Genomic DNA, 21,039 nt, shown 5'->3' with positions numbered 1-21,039 from the left:
TTCCTATATCTTATAACTATGTTTTAACTTGGTTGGGAAATGTTTTCTTTAATGAAGCTTCTGCATAGGAGCCCCTATTAAAGTATTTTTAAAGGAATTGTCGTTCAAACCAACACGCACAGATAGCAATTTTCCACCTCCTCCCAGACTGCTACAAGCCCCATCCCTCGGCCAAACGTCTCTGGGACATTCAGGTTGTCCTAGAGCCTTGGTCTGAAACGGATCCCGCACGGACACCCTAGAGGGCGCGTTGCTTACATTTTCTGCAAGCAACGCCACAGCACTCGCTCCCAGGCTCCCTCAAAGGGGAGGAGGCAGATCAGTTTCCTTCTCTCATTGAGAAAGAAGAGGATTGGAAGGCCGGGCGTATAAAGCCGCGCAGAGAGCGTGAAACAAAGCAGTCGGATCGGAATTGGACTTGGGAGGCGCGGTGTGGAGCCAGGCAGAAAACTTGTCGGAGAGTAACAAGCCTGCTCCTCTGTCTCTTCCTCGTCTACAGCGCGCTTCCGGGGGTCCCCTCAGCCGGCGATTTATTTTTCTATCTGCTTTTTATATAGAAAGAAGTCCATATATTTTTTTCTTCCTAAGAGAAAATTCCTGTTCCAAGAGAAAATAAGGCAACATCAATGAAGGAGAGAAGAGCCAGTCAAAAATTATCCAGTAAATCGATCATGGATCCTAATCAGAACGTGAAATGCAAGATAGTCGTGGTGGGAGACAGTCAGTGTGGAAAAACCGCGCTGCTGCATGTCTTCGCCAAGGACTGCTTCCCCGAGGTGAGTATGGCCGGCTGCGGCTTCGTGGAGCCGGGCTGCCCTGGGGATCCCCGGTCTTCGTTTGGGCTTCCCTCGCTTCTCCCGCTTGACCCGTTCTCTCTTTTAAAAAGGCATCGTTTCCGCTCCTTACTACTTTCCTCCTTGTTAGACTGCCGGGTGAGGCAGAGAGCATGGGAAAGGCTCAGGGTCTGGGACGCCGCCTGCACGTCGGACTGGTTTGCGCCTGGAACCTGTTCGTTCCTGGGTGCAGAACCTGGGGTTGGGAGATTTGGGTCACGTCTGCGAGAGTCAGGTTGCAAGGGAACCAGACAGGGATTCGGAAAGAGTCGGTATGTTTCGTGGGTGGCCTGATGTGTTTGGGTTTCCTTTTTTTTAGTTGGGGAGGGGGTAGGCGATGTTGAAACAGGGTGTTTAGTGGGTGTCGTGCGTTTTGAGATAACCACTTTGCTCTCTTTCCTTCCTCTTCTGTCCATTTTGTTCGTCCAGAATTACGTTCCTACAGTGTTTGAAAATTACACGGCCAGTTTTGAAATCGACACACAAAGAATAGAGTTGAGCCTGTGGGATACTTCGGGTAAGAGTCCTCGGACCGCGTGGCGCTTGGGGCGGGTTTGCAGCCACCGGGGGTGCGCGGCGCGTCTAGAGAATCCGCGCGCCTCCGGCCGTCTGCACCCCTTCATTAATTTTGCCCCCTCCCAGGGATTCCCACGGTCCCCGCCGGGTGAAAATTTTATCCCTTCTGGGTGGGGGCGGGGGACGACAGTGGTGACGGGGTGATAGCAGTGGGGGAAAGGAAGATGCTGTGTGCCCGCGGGGTGACCCCGCAGGGAGAGCCGCTTGTGGCCGGGGGGCCGGGCGCGGTCTGCCCGCGGGGCCGTGGTCCCCTAGCTTTGGGGCGGCCAAGGTGGCCCGATGCTGGGGGAGGGGAATGCGTGCGCCTCGGCGGAACCACCCGACTCGCGGCGGGCGCCCCTCTTGGATCTAACCTGCTGGTTGGCCAGGAGGCGGGGAGGCGGGAGGAGTGCGGCGGGGGTGGTGGAAGGCTGGAGAAAATCCCCGAAGCGACGCGGTTACTTGCAGATTCCGCGCTTAGGGGAGAGTAACTGAGCAGGCAGGCGCGGCGCCCGTGACGCCTGCAGCCAGGAATGCGCTGGCGGCGCGGGCAGCGCAAGGACTGGGCAGCCGCTGGGCCTCCCCTGCACGCCGCCGGCCTCCCGCGGCCCCTCAGTACTCGCCTGCACCGAGCCTGCTCTTGGTCCCTTTTCTCCCCTCCCCCCAGTGATCGTGTCGTCCCCCCCCCGCTCCTCCCCCCCCCCCCCGGTGCCCGGCCACGCCAGCCGCTCCTGACCTCTACTACATACCCCTCCGCTTGCCTGCTGGGCGGTGGGCTGCACTATTCTCCTTTGACCTTCCAGTCTGTTTGAATTATTGGCGCCGCGGTGGGTTATATTCAAGGGTCTGGGGTTCCAGGCCTGGCTGTTGCCTTCCCATGCGCCCACCCACCTATCTGGCGCGCAGTGGTAGGGAGAAGCAGGTACCCTGCTGGTGGGAAGGCATCTAGCCCCCGCCTGACTTTGGGCAGGGTCAAAAGCGGGGAGGAGGGGAGAGCACGAGCTGAGATCTCGCGCTGGGAGACGGGCGCCCGCCAGAGGTGCCGGCGGAGGGTCGTTTTCAAGAAGAGTGCCGCCTCTGGAGGAGCAGGAGCCATCGGCAAGTCAGGGTAAAGGCCTGCGGTTTAAAGGCTGGGAGCTTAGCAGGGAGCTGGTCTGCTGGTGAACCGAGCCAAATCTGGGGCGAAACTAAGCGAGGAGGAACGCACAAGTGCCAACACGCAGGTTTTGCTGTCAGGCAGGGAGGGCCCGAGGTGGAGCCGCGCTCAGCTGGGAGTGGCCTCGTGGAGGTGCTGCAGTGAGCTTCCCATAACCCTTGGCTTGGACCTCAGGAGGCCCCAAGGGACGCGGAGGGATCAGAGAGCAAGAGGAAAGAACCGAAATGACGAGGTCGCCAGAGGCAGTCCCCTTGCACAAAGGCAAGAAGTCTCGCACGAGCGCCTCTCACGGCTGGTGCCAGATGCTCTGTCTGCTGCACTGAGAAGGGCCGATTGTGTTTCCCCTGGAGAGTCAAGCTAAGCCACTCCAAGGGCAGCAGAATAAGGATCTCGCTGAGTTTTGTGTTGGGGATTGCACACAACTAGAGAGAAGGTGTTAGCAGACAGAAGTCTAGTGGTTCCTTATTTCAATACTTGCTATCATCAGAATTATTGTACAATCTAGTACTTAATGGGCTCTAATTCCCAGAAGTATCATGGTATGTATTTGTTATGATTAGAGGACAGGACAACTGGTGTGGCACCATTAATAGGCATCAGTACTCCCTCCTCACCTCTCAGCTTCCAATCCTGTTTGGATGGAATGCAGGATAGAAATTGCTTTGGCTTGGGGTGGGGCAGTGGGTCTGACTCAGTCCTTGATACAAAGCTGTGTTTAGGTCTAAGCTCCTGGTTACCACGGATTTTTATGTGCAGATCCTCTACCTCCCTGGGTCTCATTTTCACCGTCTGTAAAAAATAGGACACAGTTAGATAGTGTGCAAAACCTCTCCCAGCCATACACTTCTTGACTTTAGTACACCGACCGGACAGGCAGATCTTTTTCCAGAATGTTGGTTGGCTTCAGCTCTTAGTCCCAAGGGATCTGGCATCTCTGCTGGTGTTTTCACATCCTACAAAGCAAAGCAGGTTCTGGGCACAGTCAGGCTTCCTGGTGGATTTAGGAATGAGACTCATTTGAATAGGGAGGGGAATAGGTGGGCTTATAGGAATGCTGGGCTGTATATTCCCTGTCTCAAGCTTCAAGAGTCATAAGACCACCAACAGAGATTTTTAGGTTAGGTACCCGAAGGGCTAAATTGACTCTTTTAGGAGAGGAAAGGCACACTGTTTTCCAAAGCCTAGAAAATAAAACCAATAAATGTGAATCATTTTTAGTTGGAAGTTGTTCTTCGTATGTTCAGCTAAATATCACTTCAGGTATTTTCATATGTTTAATCAAAACTCTACAGTTCATAGTCTCTGCACCCATAGCACAATGCCTTGTACACAGTAGTCACCCAATAAAATCTGATGAATGAACAAATAAGTAATGATATGCACAGTTTCCAAGGAGATGAGGTTCCTTGACATTTATTAACACTGAACTACCTGTGAACAAAGAATGGCAACTTTATAAACCTTGCTTTTCATTGAATTAAAGATAATTGCCCGAAATGAAGCTTGTAGTGAAATGAAGTTTATAGTGGAATAATTCCATGTATTTTTATCTAATGAAACAAAAATCTATGCATGTTTCACTAAAATAGAAAAGGTTTGAAACTGTGTTTAAGAAAATTTAGTACTGCAAAATGATTCAGTAGTTTAGATTTATACTAATGGAAAAGGAGTCATAAGGGAATTATTTAGAATTCCATTATGTTGTTCATGAGGCGAAATTTTAGTTAATTAAACATAGTCACCAAGCACTGCTTAAAGTCTAAGAATAGCCTGTTTCCAACAAAGGTGATTTGTCATGAGTAAAATACATCTAGCAGGAACCATTGCATCAGCAACTAATTATTTCAAGTATTTTTAACGTTTTTCTATTTTATCCCAAACTTTTCATGATAAATTTCTGAACAGGATTATTTTCTGATAAATGTTTGACATTTTATTTGCCCACTAAGACATTTATTTAGTTCAGATTGTGGAAATAATTGCGTATGCCTCATGCTTCTGGATACATTTATTTTTTTCCAAAGACCACCAATTTAACTCTGGAGAGAAGATATAAGCCAAATCTGTGAAGTTCTAAAATGTCAGTTATTTCCTCTCCTAGAACCTTATGAAAGAGATTTATATGGGAAAAATTGGACATGTCTAGCTTCTATTATGATGATATTATTCTAGATGGTGCATAACATTATCCTTTGAATGGTATTTCCTGACCTGTTCAGCCTTCTAGCAGAGGGGCAACCATTTAGGACACAGAAACAGAAACATATCCGGTGTCTCTATGTGGATGTTTCTCATAAGGGCTCTACTTTTTCCCCCAGCGGTCATATGGGCCACATAGGTAAAACTCTGCCAGTTTGGATATGGGTAAGAACATCAAGTGAAAGTAACATATGTGGGGTTTCTTTGCACTAAGAGAAAAGGAAATCATTCATTTCCCACTTTTTTTAGACACGTTAACTTAATGTTTCCTTCCTTTCTCCTTGACCCTAAGAAGCATATAGTTTTAATAGGGAAGTAGAGAGAAAGCAGCTCTTTCCATTTAGTGTGCAGTTCTTTGTCAACTCATGATGTCACCCAACTTTGTTGGGTTCTTGAACCCAAGTGCCCTGTTCCACCTGGCTGCAACGTATTTCTTGTCAGGCATCCCATTGCTTATAGCTAGATTAGAGTCTCATCATAAGAACTAACCCCATCCCCCACCCCTTATACACACCAGTTAAAGCAACCACAAATGGCACTTTGCCACTTGATACTTAGGGCTAAAATATTCCAGCCCCCCCCAAGAGTAAACAAAACATTTAAAAAATACCATACAGATCATCCAAAAAAGGGTTTTTTTTTAAAGGTAGTTTTCGAATACAGGTCCATAATTTATTCATTTTACTGAGGAATATTCCCTTTTCATTAGAAAATGAGCATTTTTATTAATAGCTGCAGAAATGCTCCTATTGATTTTTAACTTCACCCAATGAATTTCTGCAAAACAATGGGTAATGGCTTCAACATTTTAAAGTGATAAATGAGACCAAAGTAATTCTAATATCTTGTGCTTCAAAATCTGCCACATTTGCCAAGCATAGAAGCAATTTGTAGCATGAAGCCAAATGCCTACTAATAATAGAAACTTAGTCATTTAAGGATCACCACATCTTTTCCTAAGAGATTTGATTGCAGTGTAATTTCAACACATGTGATTTAGGGACTAATAATCATTCATGCTAGCTTTTAACCAAGGCAAGTTAATGTACATTTTATTTAAGAGATATTATTCGTTTTAAAATATTCAATTCAGCTGCTAAAATTCCCCCCAATAACTATGCTATTGCCTCACAAAGACTCTTTTGAATCTCGTCATGATGCAAGCTTCTTTTCAGGCCCTAAATGCTAAAGTGAGCACTTCCTATATTAGGTTTTAGCATTATTAACAGAATGTAGTATTATTTAAATATTAGACTGGGAAAGGGAGAAAAGACAAATCTTATTACCACATGGTCTTATTTTGAGGACAAACTTGTTAATTTATAGCTTATACATCAAGTTTTGAAGAACGGTTTTGGTGACAGTCATCCTAATGAAATATTTCTTAATAGGGATGGAAATGGTTCAGCAGTATTGGAGATTAGTATACAATTAATCCAGAAAAGCAGCTTAAAAAGAGATCACTAGTGCCCCCTATTTTGATGATTTAACATATAAATTAGCACATTTAGACAAGAAATATAGGAATGATTATGAAACCAGTTAACATGTTATGGGGCATCCTGTGTGCATACACTCTGCTCTGTGCTATGGCGGTAGTTACAAAGTTGGGCAGGAGAAGCTTCTGCCCTCTGGTACTCACAGTCTGGTTAGATAAGATAAAAAGTGGTGAAAACATAAATAACGATATTTTAAAATACTAAGACTTTCTCAAGGTAGCATAAGAAATCAAATGAGGAACCCAGATTAAATGTCAGGAGTTTAGGTGGGACATGCCCATAAGCAGAAACTTGAACAGGGTAAGGAAGTCTTCCCCTGGATCCTTTTGAGAAATACCCACAAGAGTAGGGGACAGGGAAACATTTCATTGTCTGTGGTGCTTGAGTACCTGTTTATAGGAGGGCGAGCCTGAAGTTTTAAAATCTGGATTCTCCCAGCAGCAACAAGATCCAAAGAGTTGTTGAAGGCCACATGAGTAGCCCAAGCCCCTGACTCATAACTTATTGCTTATTGAAGCCTATAGCAACTCCCTTCTTTAGTTGGCTTAGTTTCTTAAGGAGTCTTTCACGCTCTTCCCACTTGGAAACATGTGTACATTTAGTGGCTATCAGAGAAAATAAGAGAAAGTTGAGACATGTAACTTATAATTAAACTTCTTAGATAAAGGGAGAGATGAGAGTTTACCAAGGAAGTAGAGAAGCACGAATACTTGTGATTTGAGTATCAAGGGCAAAATTGTGGAATATCAGGTATTTCATAAGGTAGTAATAATCCTTTGGAGTTTAGGGTTTCAAAACCAGGTTCAATTTTTAACTTGAGTTTTCACGATAAAACTCTGTAAGAGATAAGTATGGGTTATACCAAAACAGATCGTTGGATGGTGGTTTCCAATAAACGGTACATAAAACTGCATTTGGAGATTTCTCCACCATGCAACAATTTTCCTTTAAACCATTGAATTTCCTAACAAAGGGAGAGGGAGGTATGAATTTCCTTTCTAAGTCTACATCTGTCTCTAGATTTTTTTTTTTAGCCCCATATAAGCAATTTTTTTTTCCAATCTGGTTTTTTGCTAAGTTGCACATTTCAATGAGGTGTCCAGATTGGTCATTCTGATGCCACCTGAAATAACCAGATGTTTCCTCATTAATCCAGTTCTTTTGCATGTAAATATGACACCAAGGACCAATAGTTTCTTCAGTTCATGCACAGTGCCTGGTGGGCTATGCCAAATGAATTTGTTGTGCCTCACTCATTTTCTGATGTCCTTTAAATGTTTTCTCAGTTGCATATTGGCAACTTTCTCAGTCCCCTTTGGCAAAAAATAAATTTTATTGACATGGAATGTAAGCTGCCTCCAAAGTTTGGCCAGGTGTTGTGCACATTGGTTTTGAAAAATGAGGCTGATGACATAGTTTGTGGAAAGGCGAATTCACTCATCAGACTCCACTCCAAGAAATCTGGCCCTAAGTATCATATGAAACATGAAAACTTCAATCTGTTACTGAATGATAATGTAATTTTAAAAATTATACAAAATTATATGGAAGTATATAAGTGTGCCAAGAAGATTAGGAGTTTAAAGCCAACTTCTGATTTACAGGCCAAAAATAGCAATTTGATTTCTACCTGTCTGATTTTCTATGTATCTTCACTGCCCCCAGAAATAGAAAATATTGATTTTATTATTGTAGCAACAGAAAAATGCCTGTGTATTCATATAAGATCTGTTCATAATTTCTATTCATTGGCTCTATGGAAGAAACAAACTAAATATCATTCATAGGAATGTTTGTTGCATATTTGTAGGATGGTATTTGCCGTGCAGACTGCTTGGAAAAAGTTAAACAGAGCCTTATTCTGAGCCAGATGGGAAAGTTTTGCCCAGACTTGATTCACATTCTTGAGATTGCTGCTAATTTAAAGCTTTCACTCAGATTAGAGGTGGCATGAGGAAATGCAATCTTGCAATAATTGGGCAGGTCACGCAGCCTCACATCTTAGCTGTTCTTTGGCTTGGTTTGGTTCAGACGTGCACTTGATGGTCACTAAAATTACAAATTAAAAGTTAATATATTTTTCTCTGCCAATATTTGCAATATTTCTAACTTATTGTTCTTGGCAAAAATGCTTGGGGAGAAAGGGAAGCTTTTCAAATTGAGTTTCAAGTAGAATAAGTTATATTTACAGAATATTCAACAATAAGAATGTTTAGTTCTGCAATGCCTCTAAAGTGTTGAACTAGTTCTGCAAAAGGTTCCATAAAGTTTCCCTTTTGGGTATGAATCTTCTTACATATACATTTAATTATGCACATATATGGTATGCTCTGTCTTTGCGAAAGGGTGACTTCAGCAAGCAGGTATGTGTCTAAAGAATTAGTTTCTGGGTGAGGCACGTTGTGACTATTCTTGGACTGGAAATTTTGCTCTCAACCAGAATTAATGATCTTGAAGACAAAGATGGGTATACTTGAAATTTCAAAAGCCTTAGAACTTTGCTGATGTTTGCCAAACTTGAGCAACTCACAGAACTCCAAATGTACACCTAGTCCAATTGATTGAATTGATCCCTGGGCAAAGCCCTTCAAGCTACATTTTAGGGGAGGGCATACATTTTACAAGTGCAGTGTGGTTGTTTTCTTACAATATGGAGTTTCCTAAAATTTTCCCTTTGAAGTACTGGTAAATTACTTTAAAAGGATCTTGGAACAGTGCTGTGAGCTTAAAGTTTCATGCAGTATCAGGAAAATGCTACCTCTGAGAATTTTCATTTGCATGAAGCCTATTCCACATGCTGAGAAGTTTCATCTGACTCGCAGAGCTCAGTGCACAAGTTTTACTGGAGTTTAACTGTAGCACCTATGTAATGTAATAGAGTAAATATGGTATGTACATCTGTACATACCTACCATGTACTACAGTTTAAGTTTAAATACTTTCATACCTAGTAAAAAAATATGTTCAGCTTTCTTTCTTGTCTTGTGTTTAATACTACAGTTAGCACCTTGGAGACTTTTCATGTGCATCTTTCGAAAAAAATCTGTAGAAATTAATTTTTTTGTTGCTATTTGGCTTCACAGGGTGTTGTAAAACTTTTCTGGAGGGATGCAGGAGTCAGGGGCAGGAATTGCTCCTGCTTTATCCGCTTACTCTTAGCTCCTTTCTTTGGCATCATTTCTGCCTCCTCATATTACTTCTCACTTCACAGGGCCATTCCTGGAATTCCTCTTGGTTTTCTCTTGGCTTGTGTTATCCCACGCATGCCTGTGATTACACCATGCCCTTTCCAGCTCCACTTCCTTTGTGCAGTCGCTTGGGTTTTATGGAGAAGAATAGGAAAGAATTCAAAGTGCTTAAACTCAGAGTAAACACTATAAAGTTACACAGGAGTTTTTTTTTCCCTGAAGGTCCTGCTTAGCTGATGAATTGTTACATCTTTTCTGGTAGGACAGTTCTTTTATAATTCTATATCAGTTTGGTTTTTTTTTTAACTATGAGAAAATAGAGGCCGTGAATTTTTCTATCCAAGAGAAGTTTTAATTTTAACTTATAAAAATATAATAAGTAGTCTTGCTATTTTTAATAGCAAATTACTCTTGTCATTGGTGGTCAGACAAATTACACTTATAACTAATACATGTGGGGATCAGTTTTATTAGTACCTTTGGACACGCTTGTTGATCTAAAAGCAGAACTGTTCATTAGCAAAAGTAATAGGATGCTTTCAAAGTGTCAGCCCTAATTAGATCTTATTAAAGCTCTTAAAAATTACTCTTCTACCTCCATAAGCATGGTGTTTTATTTCTCATGAAACTTTATACTACACATGCATTTTCATTTCACTCAAACTGTGAACTACATAAAAACAAAAGCGAAACAAACTTTCCTTAATATCTGGTTTAACTTGAGAAATCTGTTTCAATCTAAAATTAGGCCAGAGTCTAGATTTTGCAGATATTTGGATGTACCCTCTAAGCACAGAAGCCAGCCTACTTGATTCTCGTAAGTAGAAGACTCCAGCCGGTGACAGAGGGCTAAACAAAAAGCCAGTTCCCCTTTGTGGCCATAAAATGGGTGGGGGCAGAGAGACACAGTTCACAAAGGGAGGGCTATTCTCGGCAGCCACATGGTGACCTGAATGTCGAAACAATTCCAGGGGATTTTCCTGGGAGTCCCAGTTTTAGTTAAACTGTTTTATCCTCTTTGTATTTCTTCAACCTAATTTTTGTATTTAGAAAAGGTGTTCTCCGTTGTTATATTAGTCTTAGATTCAAAGTTAGCAGTGAGTACTCTCATATTATACAACATCATGTCCTGAAAGGAGTGAGGCACCTGGAGATGACAGTCCTTCAAAGTTTAGGTCTGCTCTAGACTGGAGGGTATCCACAGTGAGAGAGTAGTCTTTCCTAAAGCGAGTGATTTCCAGGAAAGAAGATCTCTGAAGCCTGGTTAGGTTTCTGACAACCCTAACTGTTGGCAGCTTTCCCTTTCTGAGTCTGGGGTAAGGACATCTCTTGCTAACTTTGAAGAGCAGGAAGCACTCATGTATATGTCTAGTGTTTGGATTTCCACTCTGTGATCTGGAATTTTCTGACTGCCTGTTTGCAAAGAGATATCCAAATGTTTACAGCAGGAGCTGTGTCAAAGTTAGACTTTGAACACAGAAACAGGAAAGGTTATAATTGGGAAAGTGTGAACTTCACAGAAACGAATAAGGAAATACCAAATAGTGTTTGGTATAAATAGTGTTCATAAATAGTGTTCAGCTGTCTCATTTCTGATGCCTCTCAAAAATGTTTAAAGGAGTGAACTATTTGTGAATTATTCTTTTAACCTCAGATTTAAGTGACTGAAAAGGCAGCCACACACAGCTTGTCATTTTCAGAGACAGTCTCATCTAATAGTGCTTAATATTGAAAATGACTTGACTTTTTAAACTCTAAGCCCTTTAAGCTTTTGGGAAATATCTTTCGGTTGTCAGCCTCTGCTGCATCAGGGGCCTAATTCCAGATGTGGGGAGGGATCTGCTCATGAACAATTCTGACTTAATTGTCTTTACTTATTCACACGTTTCTTCCTGACTCCTAGAACATTTCCTTCTTGCTTGCTTAGCAGACACGCCTGTCTTGTAGTTGTCACTCTCCGTCTTAAAGCAGCTAGTGAAAAAGCCACAGTGTTGCCTGGGGCTCCACAATGGATGCTAGAAACCCAGAATATCCTGTGAACAGAGGGTGATGCCTGCTACGTACAGTGTCTTCTAGATCACAAGAACAGGCTCCTGAGGAATTTTGTTTCGATAGAAATGTAAACGGTGATTTTTTTTTTTAAAGACTTCTTTTTATAGTCTGTTCTCCAGACTTTGCCCATTGAGGCTTTGATTTATCAGGGGACAACATGTCCTGTTTTTCTGCTACAATAGAAAGTGATGTCAAAAAGAAATAGGAGTTTAAGAAGACTTTGGTGGTTTAGATTTTCTTTCTCTACTCTGAATTTAAATATATCTGTGTATATGCATTTGCCTAGTAAAATGACTTTGTGTTGATGCTTATGAAATATTAGCATACTAAAAGTGATTTCTTCAAAAAAGCAGTTGTCAAGCTATATTTGGTTTTACAGTCATACCACTTTATAATTATTGAGCTTGTGTAATTGCTTATCCTTTGGAATTCTTAAAGGAGTAGAAGAAACTTCTCAAACGACTAAAGGGTTCTGTGGTTAAATTAATTGGCTGGTGACTTGAACTTTTAGGATATCTTGGATTTAAATCAGGCTAAGATCATTGGATCTGCCTCAGTGTCACTCTCAGAGATGGAATTTTATAAAAAAGTGACATGATCCAATATAACATTTATTATATTCTTGGTTGTAACAGTAAGAAAGTATATAAGGAGGGACCCCACAAAAACTGGGATTTATTTATAAAAAATTGTGTATTTACTCTTACATGTTTAAACTTCAGTTACCTTGAAAGTATTCTCCATTTCATGCAATACACCTACAGAGGTACTTTTTCCACTGCTCAAAACAGTTTTTGAATTCATCAATTTTGAGGCTTTTCAGTTAACTTCTTCTACACTGGCAAGACGTTTCTTTTGAGGACTTCTTTCATGTAGGGAAACAAAAAAAAAATTCACTTGTAGCCAGATCGGGTGAATAGGGAGAGTAGGGCACAGGGGTCATGTTGTTTTTGGTCAAAAACTGCTGAACATTTGGTGCATATAGGTAGGTTGAAGAACCTGTCATCTGTTTCCCATATCTCAGGATGTTTCTTATACACATTATGACACAACCTTCTCAAAACTTCCAGTTCAAAACTTTAGTTGACTGATCTGGAGGAACAAATTCCGAGTGTACTACAAGGAGCCCGCCCTCCAAAAGATAATTCTGGGTTCCCCTCTCATATAGGTCTTGGGTATAAGTTTGAGTAAGCAAGCTCAACACTGGTTTATCGAAACTTACAACTTGGTTTACTGTGGTTCTCTTTGCATAACTGAATGTACCTCTTCTTCCTTCCATCTTTCACCGCTATCCTTCTGTCAGACCAGTCTTGAGTTCTGGTCTGTTTCCCAAGAAGTAGCTCAGTTTATGATTCTTGCTACCATTCGGCTTTTAACAGTGGCAACAACACAGCCATAATAACCATAACTAATAGCTATTGATCTCTTACTAAATGCCATACCTGGATCTATTTATTAATCTCGGGTAGATACATTGTCAGCATCTTCATTTTATGAGTGAAGTATCAGAGACACAGAGTCTAAAGCTACCCTGCCCTATTTCTCCTTAGGATTTGAGCTCAAGGCCACTTGTCCCCGGGTGCTTCCCCTCTTCACCTAGGCTCTTTTGAGCTCTAGTTTTTAAGCCGTGAAGATTTCACCTTAAGATCCTGGTCCAAGCCTTGAATTTAGGTCAGATACATGTCAGGCTTCCTTCATCTTCTGGTAGAAAAGACAATGTTACTCACCAGGCTTTGTGTGTTTGTTTGCATTTTTTTTTTCCCCCAATAATTGGGGGAAGTGCGGGTGGGGCCATGATGTGACATTTAAGAGATTTAGCTCAAAAGGGCAGCATTAATGCATGACAGACAAAGGAGACTTTCATATGAAAACTTGTTTATCTTCGTTTCTTCTCAGGTTCTCCTTACTATGACAACGTCCGCCCCCTCTCTTACCCAGATTCGGATGCTGTGCTGATTTGCTTCGACATCAGTAGACCAGAGACTCTGGACAGTGTCCTGAAAAAGGCAAGTCCTGGGGAATGGTGACATAGTTCAACACTATAGATATATAGATATATAGATATATATAGATATATAAACATGTGGTTGACGGGGGAGCTCTAAGACTAGTTAATTCCCTGCCTTATGTTTTGTAATTAAAGCACTGGAAAGGACACTCTCACACCAAAATGGGGTTTGCTTACATATGTGTCACTAATTTTGATGAAGAACCTGCTTGAAATTTTAATTCATGAGGCTCTGAGATAAAGCATCCTTTAAGAGCCTCCATGTTCGTCCTTTGAGAGAAAGTGGTACAGTTACATCCAGTTGAATTTGATTACTGTCATATTCATGTCTTCCTTTCTTCCTTTGTTAATTTACTCAACGTACTGCCCCTTAGTTTACAGATTCACATTTCACCTCAGTGCAGATTATTTGTTTCAGTTCTGGTACTATTTATCAGAAACAGAAATAGAACTAGTACAGGAAGAATAGGGTTGTGTCACCAGACGTTAGATGGTGTGAATTAGGATCAGTTATTTGTCTAATACTAATAGAAATCATAGTTATAAATGTGTTATAAATTATAATGTATATCTGACTTCTGGTGGCAAAGTTGAGTCACGTTTTAGAGTTAGAGAAGAAATCTCTGGATAAAAGGAACTAGGGGCGGTTGAGAGGAATGGAAGCGGTTGCAGGTTGGCTCACAGGTGCTAGAGAGTACAGTGGGAGGGATTGGTGGTTCTTGTCCTCCAGCACCTGGGACCTCAGCCTCTGGGTAGTTAAAAAAGGTGCATGCTAGTCCGTGAATCAGCATTCATTAGCCACTAGGTATTTCTCAGCCTTGGCCTGAATGCTGTGGAGTTTCAGATCAGACCCTTGGTGGAGCAGCCCCTCTTCCCCATGCACAAGCTTAGATGCTGAATGTGGTTGAAAACAAAGCAGTGTCAGCTGGGGGGGTGACATGTGTGTCCGACCCCGTCAGAGTAGGGTAGGATTGAGAAAGAGAAATACCCATGTAGTTGGTCTGGGTTGTGTTTTGCTTTTTTTGCTTTTAATTTTTAGTGGAATTTGTTTGTATTTCACATGTCTTTATTAGTTTCTATTTCCCTGTTGTTTTTCATAGCTTGGCTTGTGTGTTATTGTGAAATTGGGACTTGAAGTATAACCATTCCCCTGTTGCTACTGAACATTACAGAGTTCAGTGAAATATGGCATTCTTAATAGATCAAAGGCTCCTTTTCCCCTTTAAACTCTTTTCCATTTTGAGTAATGTATAGCTAACACAAATAATGCTAATGCTCTTCAAATTCAGGCAGGAATGCAGCTTTCCTGTCTTTAATGCTTGTAAGCAATTGCTAGACAAGAAGAAGGAAGCCAAAGTCATTACGCAGCTGAAGAGCAACATGGCAACATGTCTAGTTCCGTCTGCAGATAAAAGAGGTTGCTTATTTACTAGAGTTTTTACTTGATGTGCTATCAAGTTATGCATAATTTAGTATGAAAAGCCTTTCTCCTGTTTTACTTTGCTTTTGTCTTCTAAGACCAAATGACTAGTGACTTTGGCCTTATAGATATTAATGAGTATGTTTTACATTCGTGTGAGGTTTAAAGGCTCATGATAACCCCTGCTGTGGTTCGTCTTGATTAATTGAATCTGTTAAGTCCTTGAATATCAGAGAGGTTAGAGTGACTTGAAGCAAGATGGATTTCTTATTCTTTTTTATTTCACCTTCCAGTTCTAACTCCAGTGCCACCTTGCATGTGATAAGTGCTCCTATATAATTCTGGAAGGGAGGAATCAGTGGAAAAAATAGGCTCTTATGGAGAGTGTATTACTCCCTTCAATCCACTGGTATACTTTGAACTGGAGTTCATTGCCCAAAGCACATCTCTAGACCTGGAGCTGTCTCTTATAGTGGTCTTTTAAATTATTCTTGCAGGATGTCTCTCTTATCTGGTATATAAACATCTTATATACATGACTTCATCACCGCAGTTGTTGTGGAGATTCTTTTCTGGAAGATACAGTTAGTTATGTCTTCATCATCTTTGTCATCACCACAATACTTCTTAGAGCACTTAAGACATATTTGTGAACATGGGTAGAACAAGTCAGTTGCCGCTGGCCTGTCTCAATCTCTCTAGGCCCTGCCTTCAAGGGCCAGAGCTCTCCTGTGAACACTCTGAACCCCTGACACCCCTCCCGATGGAGAACTCAAGCCCAAGGAAATGAAACCACAAAAAGGCATCCCCTTGTTATTAAAGAGGGCAGTTGGAATTATCTGACAAGGCATTTCTGGAGGTTCTAGTAATTCTTGTTAGGTCGTGAAACAATCAGTCAAATTGGACTGGATTGAAATATTTCAGTTTATGTAACTTAAAAATGAATCAAGGGCATACGAGCTATGGGACCAGATGCCTTCCTAATAGCCCAAGAGATGGTCCTTTGCAATTGCTTTGTTCTGTATTGATACAATCACTTTAATGGAAGCTCCTTCAAGCCAAGGTATTCTGCTTCATTAACTATCTCATATATCTAAATGAAGCTTCTAGCATTTGGTGGCATGGGATTAGTAATAAGATTAGTGAATGCACAGTTGTACTGGTGTTGGCTTTGTCTTATTTCCAGCCTTCTAGCTGGGGATACTAGCTCAACATACCTGAGGATACGGCCACTTGTTAGGATACATAATTATTCTTAAGACACATTTATCTTTCAGAGATACCCTAATAATTAATTAAGAAATTGTTGAAGCTACTTTCTAAGAGCCAGCGAGTCTCTTGGAGTCGGGACAGATGAGTCACAGGGAGGGAGAACTGATAATAGTATATGTAAGCATTCCCCACAGCTTAAAACATAGTAAAGCTTAATAGCTATGTAGGAGACCGTGCAAGTTTGCTTTTTCACCTGAAATGACGGTCTTTTTAATGTCTTCTTTGAGTCCCATTTCTAATGTCTGCTAGTGGAGAAATTGTTTTCATTCTATAGATATCAGCACTTTCTTAATTTTTTTCTTTTTCTTTTTCTCATAGTGGAAAGGTGAAATCCAGGAGTTTTGTCCCAATACCAAAATGCTCTTGGTTGGCTGCAAGTCTGATCTTCGGACAGATGTTAGTACATTGGTAGAGCTCTCAAATCACAGGCAGACACCAGTGTCATATGACCAGGTATGTATCTTACCAGTGTGCAAAAGTGAATTTTTAAAAGAGTAATAGAAATGGAATGTAACAATTTTTTGAAAAGTAGCTGCTATTCTAAAGTCTCAGCCAGTGGTCAATTGTGAAATTTGAAATGCTGTGTCATTTACTAGTGTAAACACATGATACCTGAGTATCTAAACAGTTGATCATATGCTAACTTTGTATATCTTTGCAACTCCTGTAGGTTTAAAGTTAAGTAGGTTTAAAGTTAATTAGGTTTAAGAGAAATGTGCTCAAAATCAGTAATACTCTTTAAGAGAGGTAATCTTATTTTACACTCAGCAGCACAATAAAAAGGCTGTTTCTGATAAAATGAACACTCTATAGAACCATCTTTCAGAGATTCATCATTTCTATGGCATTTCCCCTAAGTATTTAGAAAGGAGAATTAGTTTAAAAGTTCTTTCTCTTAAAACCTACAACTAAATTCTAAAGAGAGTTCATGCTGAAGTAGCTAGAATTTAACAAAAATATGTTTTTTTAAATAAGTTGTCTTTACTTGATGCACACATGTTTATCAAAATGTATGTTGACAGTATTGTCCACACTTGGAAATTCCATATTTTTTTGTTTCCTAAAGTAACAGATGTCTTAATATAGTATTCTTTCTTTCCTAAACTTACTATGGCTATAAGACACAATCACATAAATTTCAAAATTGATTTTAAATTTCACTCATTGCCCTTGTTTTTTATACAACCTGCTTTCTAGTCTTGAGTGCCATTTACACTCAAGAAAAGATCAATTGAGTGCTCCCATAAGGTGCTGGACAGGCTCTAGAGGCCACATCACCTCTGCCAGAGCTCTGTGGAAAATGCAGAGTTAATGTTCATGGTCTTCAGCTAGCTTATTCCAATAATAAGATTTTGTGGGTTGTTCCATACCTGCTGTGACCCTGGAAAGCCTGAGTAACCAGTTACCTCTTGGTTACAGTTGAGAGTGAAGATGAATCACTTCCTTAGCTTCACTCCTACGTCTTTGAAGCACCTCATATTAAGTAATTGATAACCAGGGCACTTGTTTGCTTGTTTGTTTATTTATTCTCAAAGCTTTCAAACAAAGTTTATTAGAGAAGGAAAAGAGGAGAGATAGATATGCCAGAGCCGGCATGGGTGAGAGTAACCACCACCTTTGTTTATTAATGACCCAGTGACATTAGATCAGCCCTTAGCATTTATAGGGTGCTGAGTCATGATATCGAGCATCTTAGGACTGTGTCTTGACTGGAGATATTTATGAAGTAATAAACCAGTTCAAATTTTTTAAAATATACTTTTTTTGCAACAACACTTGGAAAATTCGGTTAATATATTAAAACATGTTTTGCAATGCAGTATTGTTTTGTGGTATTAAAAGAGACTTGATAACTTTCCACCAGTCTTTACTGCTGATTGAAACGTCTTCTTTTGCTTCCCAGGGGGCAAATATGGCCAAACAGATTGGAGCAGCTACTTACATTGAATGCTCAGCTTTACAGTCAGAAAACAGCGTCAGAGACATTTTTCATGTTGCCACCTTGGCGTGTGTAAATAAGACAAATAAAAACGTTAAGCGGAACAAATCACAGAGGGCCACAAAGCGGATTTCACACATGCCCAGCAGACCAGAACTCTCGGCAGTTGCTACAGACTTACGAAAGGACAAAGCCAAGAGCTGTACTGTGATGTGAATCTTTCCTTATTTTTAGTGAGGACAAGAGAATCTAGTGTAAAAAACAACAGCAAAACAAAAAGGTGAAGTCTGAACAAAGTGCACACAGCCAAAGTCATGTATACTGGAGGCTTGGGAGGTGTTTGAACGGATACTCATCTTTTTGGAATCCTATCCTTAGGTTCGGCATGTAGACCGAGTGATGAGACGTGAATACACAGGAGAGTTTTGAAGTTTAACTTGAAAAATATGCCAAAAAAAGAAAAAGAAAGAAAAATACAAATGAGCTAGAGGAAGATGAGGAGGAATGCGAGTACCTCCAAGAAGAAAAATCACACTCTGAATGGTGCTTGCATTTTTTTGTTTTTGTTTTGATTACAATCTATCCATGGATCTCTACTTTGATTTAATTTTTAAATATTTTAATCTCCTTTACAAAAAGTATATGTTAATATACCGTCCTCATTGGGGAACTGGCACTGTGACCTTAGCGTTTAGTTTTCTAGAGGATGTGATCTAATTTCTTTCTAGCTCATCATTAAAATGGAAATTGTATCAGGACCCATGGGGATATCCAGAGGAAAACTTCATGAGGCTTTGAAATCTTGCCTTCCTGAAGATAGCTGAGTGAGATGGTTCTAAAGAAAGGCTTTTGCAGTTTTGCAAGATTTGTAGACCAGCACTACAAAGATCACATAGATCAAATAGAAAGAAAAGTATCGATTTTTATTCAGTCTGATGGTTCTGTTCATCCTTGTGATTGTCATGACAAAGTGGTAAATTGCTCAATGTAACATTTTTATGCGCTGTTTAGAAAAGAAGGGTGTGTGATTTTTTTTTTTTTTTGCCATTGTTGATAAAAATGCAAAGTCAAATTAAAGGTGTCTTGGTTTGATGTCATAGAATGATCCACAGGGAGAAAAAAATGTAGTTACTATTTTTACCAGAAGAATGAATGAAGGAATAGTAGCAGAAAGCACAGTTTGTGAGTAAAACTGTCTGGAATTAAGTTACCAAAAATACAAAGGAAAGTACTATTATTTGGGATGAAGCTCCAAAATTGGCAGCATCTGATGATCTGTTGGTTTATCTCACTTTTCAAAAATGGACATTGATAAGAGAAGGAACCACTTAACCAAGTTTAGATAATCCCTAGTGGAAAATTAAGTATGTTCAGTTCTGACAAAATACTAGGGCATTTCTAGAGAGTGGTTGCTAAACCTCATTTAACCAGATTCACCCGAGGTTCACATTCCACACTTGATCGCTGTTGTTGCATAAAATAATCAGCATTTAAAATAGTTTACAGATATTTTTGACCAGTTTCTTTTGGAGATTCTTTCAGAGAAGAAACCAGATCTGACCTGTTTATTGTTGGCGCTTGTTGAAAACGAGCTTTCTTTCCAGTGATAATGCTTCATTTTTGAAGTGTTGAAGCTGTGCTCCCATTAAATTGTGGCAGAAGAGAAGATTAAAGTAATTACAACATTCAGTTCTATGTCTTACAAGCACTTTGTTTTGTCTCTGCAAGAAAATACCATTCCAGTCATTTCCTGTGAAATACAGACATTTTACCAACATAATTGATTGATGCAGAATTATGCTTTGGGCAGTATTACAAAATAGCTGGCAAGTGCTTTCTGTATTTAAATATTGTAAAAAGAAAATAAGTTATAACTGTTATGAAGCAGAACTTTTCGTTGCATTTTTTTAAATGTTGAAGTCACTTTGTATGTTTGTTTGGTCAATGTTTCTGCAGTATTTATTAAAACATACTTTTTTTTCCTTCAAATAAAAAAGGTAACCATATCTTTGTCTAATGTGATCTGTTTTTTATTATCTACTTCCTGATTTAGTTGTTTAGCTTTTTTTTTTTTTTTTTTTTTAATAGAGATGATTACAGAATCTGGCCTAACATTTCCTGGACTAGAAAGCTTTGGAATTTTTTTATTCTTCACAGTAGTAGTAGATAAGTCTGTGTATATAAGAAGTTTGCATGATGATTTCATATCACAAGAAAATAAGGCATAGTTAGATTAAGGGATTTGATCATATACAAAAAAGAGCCATGATACTGCCTAGGATAAATTTGCAGGGAATATGGAATTCCTTGATGTCTTTAATAGTGAAGCAGTATAATGTTACCTCAAGTCACAGGTTTAATTCTAATGTGAGCCTAGTTTGCGTTTCTGGGGTCGTGAACCTTGGTGCCTAACCCAACCAACCACCTAGCAAGGCATGTCCTTTACAGCAGCTAGTTGTGTAGATGACCCCGTACCTAGTTATTGCAACAATTAGTGGAAGGAAAAAGAAAAAAAAAATTGTCTTGTTTATGGTAGTAGCATCTTTAAATGACACAGGACAACATAAGTTGCCCTAGTGACCTGGAAGATGTAAGATTGAATCACCTAAAAATGAAGAGAGGACAGGGTCCTCATAAACCCAGTTCATCCTCAGTCTTCAGCTAAAATACTTACACATAAGTTTTACATAAATATCCAAAGATATTCCATGTGGGATTTTTAAAATAGTGCTTCCTTCTGCACAACTAAGTCACTTCATAAGAAAACTGCATCCTTGTGGCTTCTTTTTTTCTTAATGACTTCAGAAATCTTTGAGGTAAAGTTACTTGCTTGGAAATGATTCTCAGAAGCACAGAGCAAAGGAAAAACCAGAGGATCCAGCATGAGTGAACAAATTAAAGAGCATTGACATTATGAA

The 21,039-nt window shown here is 40.2% G+C and overlaps 1 protein-coding gene across 2 annotated transcripts; it reads left to right on the top strand.

Moving 5' to 3' along the window:
* Window positions 1–335: 335 nt before the first annotated feature.
* Window positions 336–20,138, top strand: RND3 (Rho family GTPase 3). Of its 2 annotated transcripts, XM_021716988.1 has the most exons (6): window positions 336–430; window positions 589–776; window positions 1,263–1,350; window positions 13,379–13,488; window positions 16,501–16,635; window positions 18,086–20,138. In XM_021716988.1, the coding sequence occupies exons 2-6, from the start codon at window positions 627–629 to the stop codon at window positions 18,335–18,337; spliced, it is 735 nt and encodes a 244-aa protein (XP_021572663.1). In that variant the 5' UTR covers window positions 336–430; window positions 589–626; the 3' UTR covers window positions 18,338–20,138. The 2 variants fall into 2 exon arrangements, with proteins under 2 accessions (XP_021572663.1, XP_008068202.1); XM_008070011.1 differs by having other exon boundaries at window positions 336–776.
* Window positions 20,139–21,039: the final 901 nt, after the last annotated feature.

Source organism: Carlito syrichta, unplaced genomic scaffold (genome assembly GCF_000164805.1).
Source record: "Carlito syrichta isolate Samal-C Ts95f unplaced genomic scaffold, Tarsius_syrichta-2.0.1 Scaffold30470, whole genome shotgun sequence".
In the NCBI taxonomy this organism is placed as follows: Eukaryota; Metazoa; Chordata; class Mammalia; order Primates; family Tarsiidae; genus Carlito; species Carlito syrichta.
Note: the sequence above shows the minus strand (reverse complement) of the source record. Positions and strands in the feature narration are given on the sequence as shown.

Excerpts from the sequence above, each read along its gene's own strand:
- RND3 (XM_021716988.1), top strand. The coding sequence starts at position 627 with ATGAAGGAGAGAAGAGCCAGTCAAAAATTATCCAGTAAATCGATCATG. Across the intron at positions 13,489-16,500 it reads TGGACAGTGTCCTGAAAAAG|TGGAAAGGTGAAATCCAGGA; the intron begins GCAAGTCCTGGG and ends TTTTTCTCATAG. Across the intron at positions 16,636-18,085 it reads CACCAGTGTCATATGACCAG|GGGGCAAATATGGCCAAACA; the intron begins GTATGTATCTTA and ends TTTGCTTCCCAG.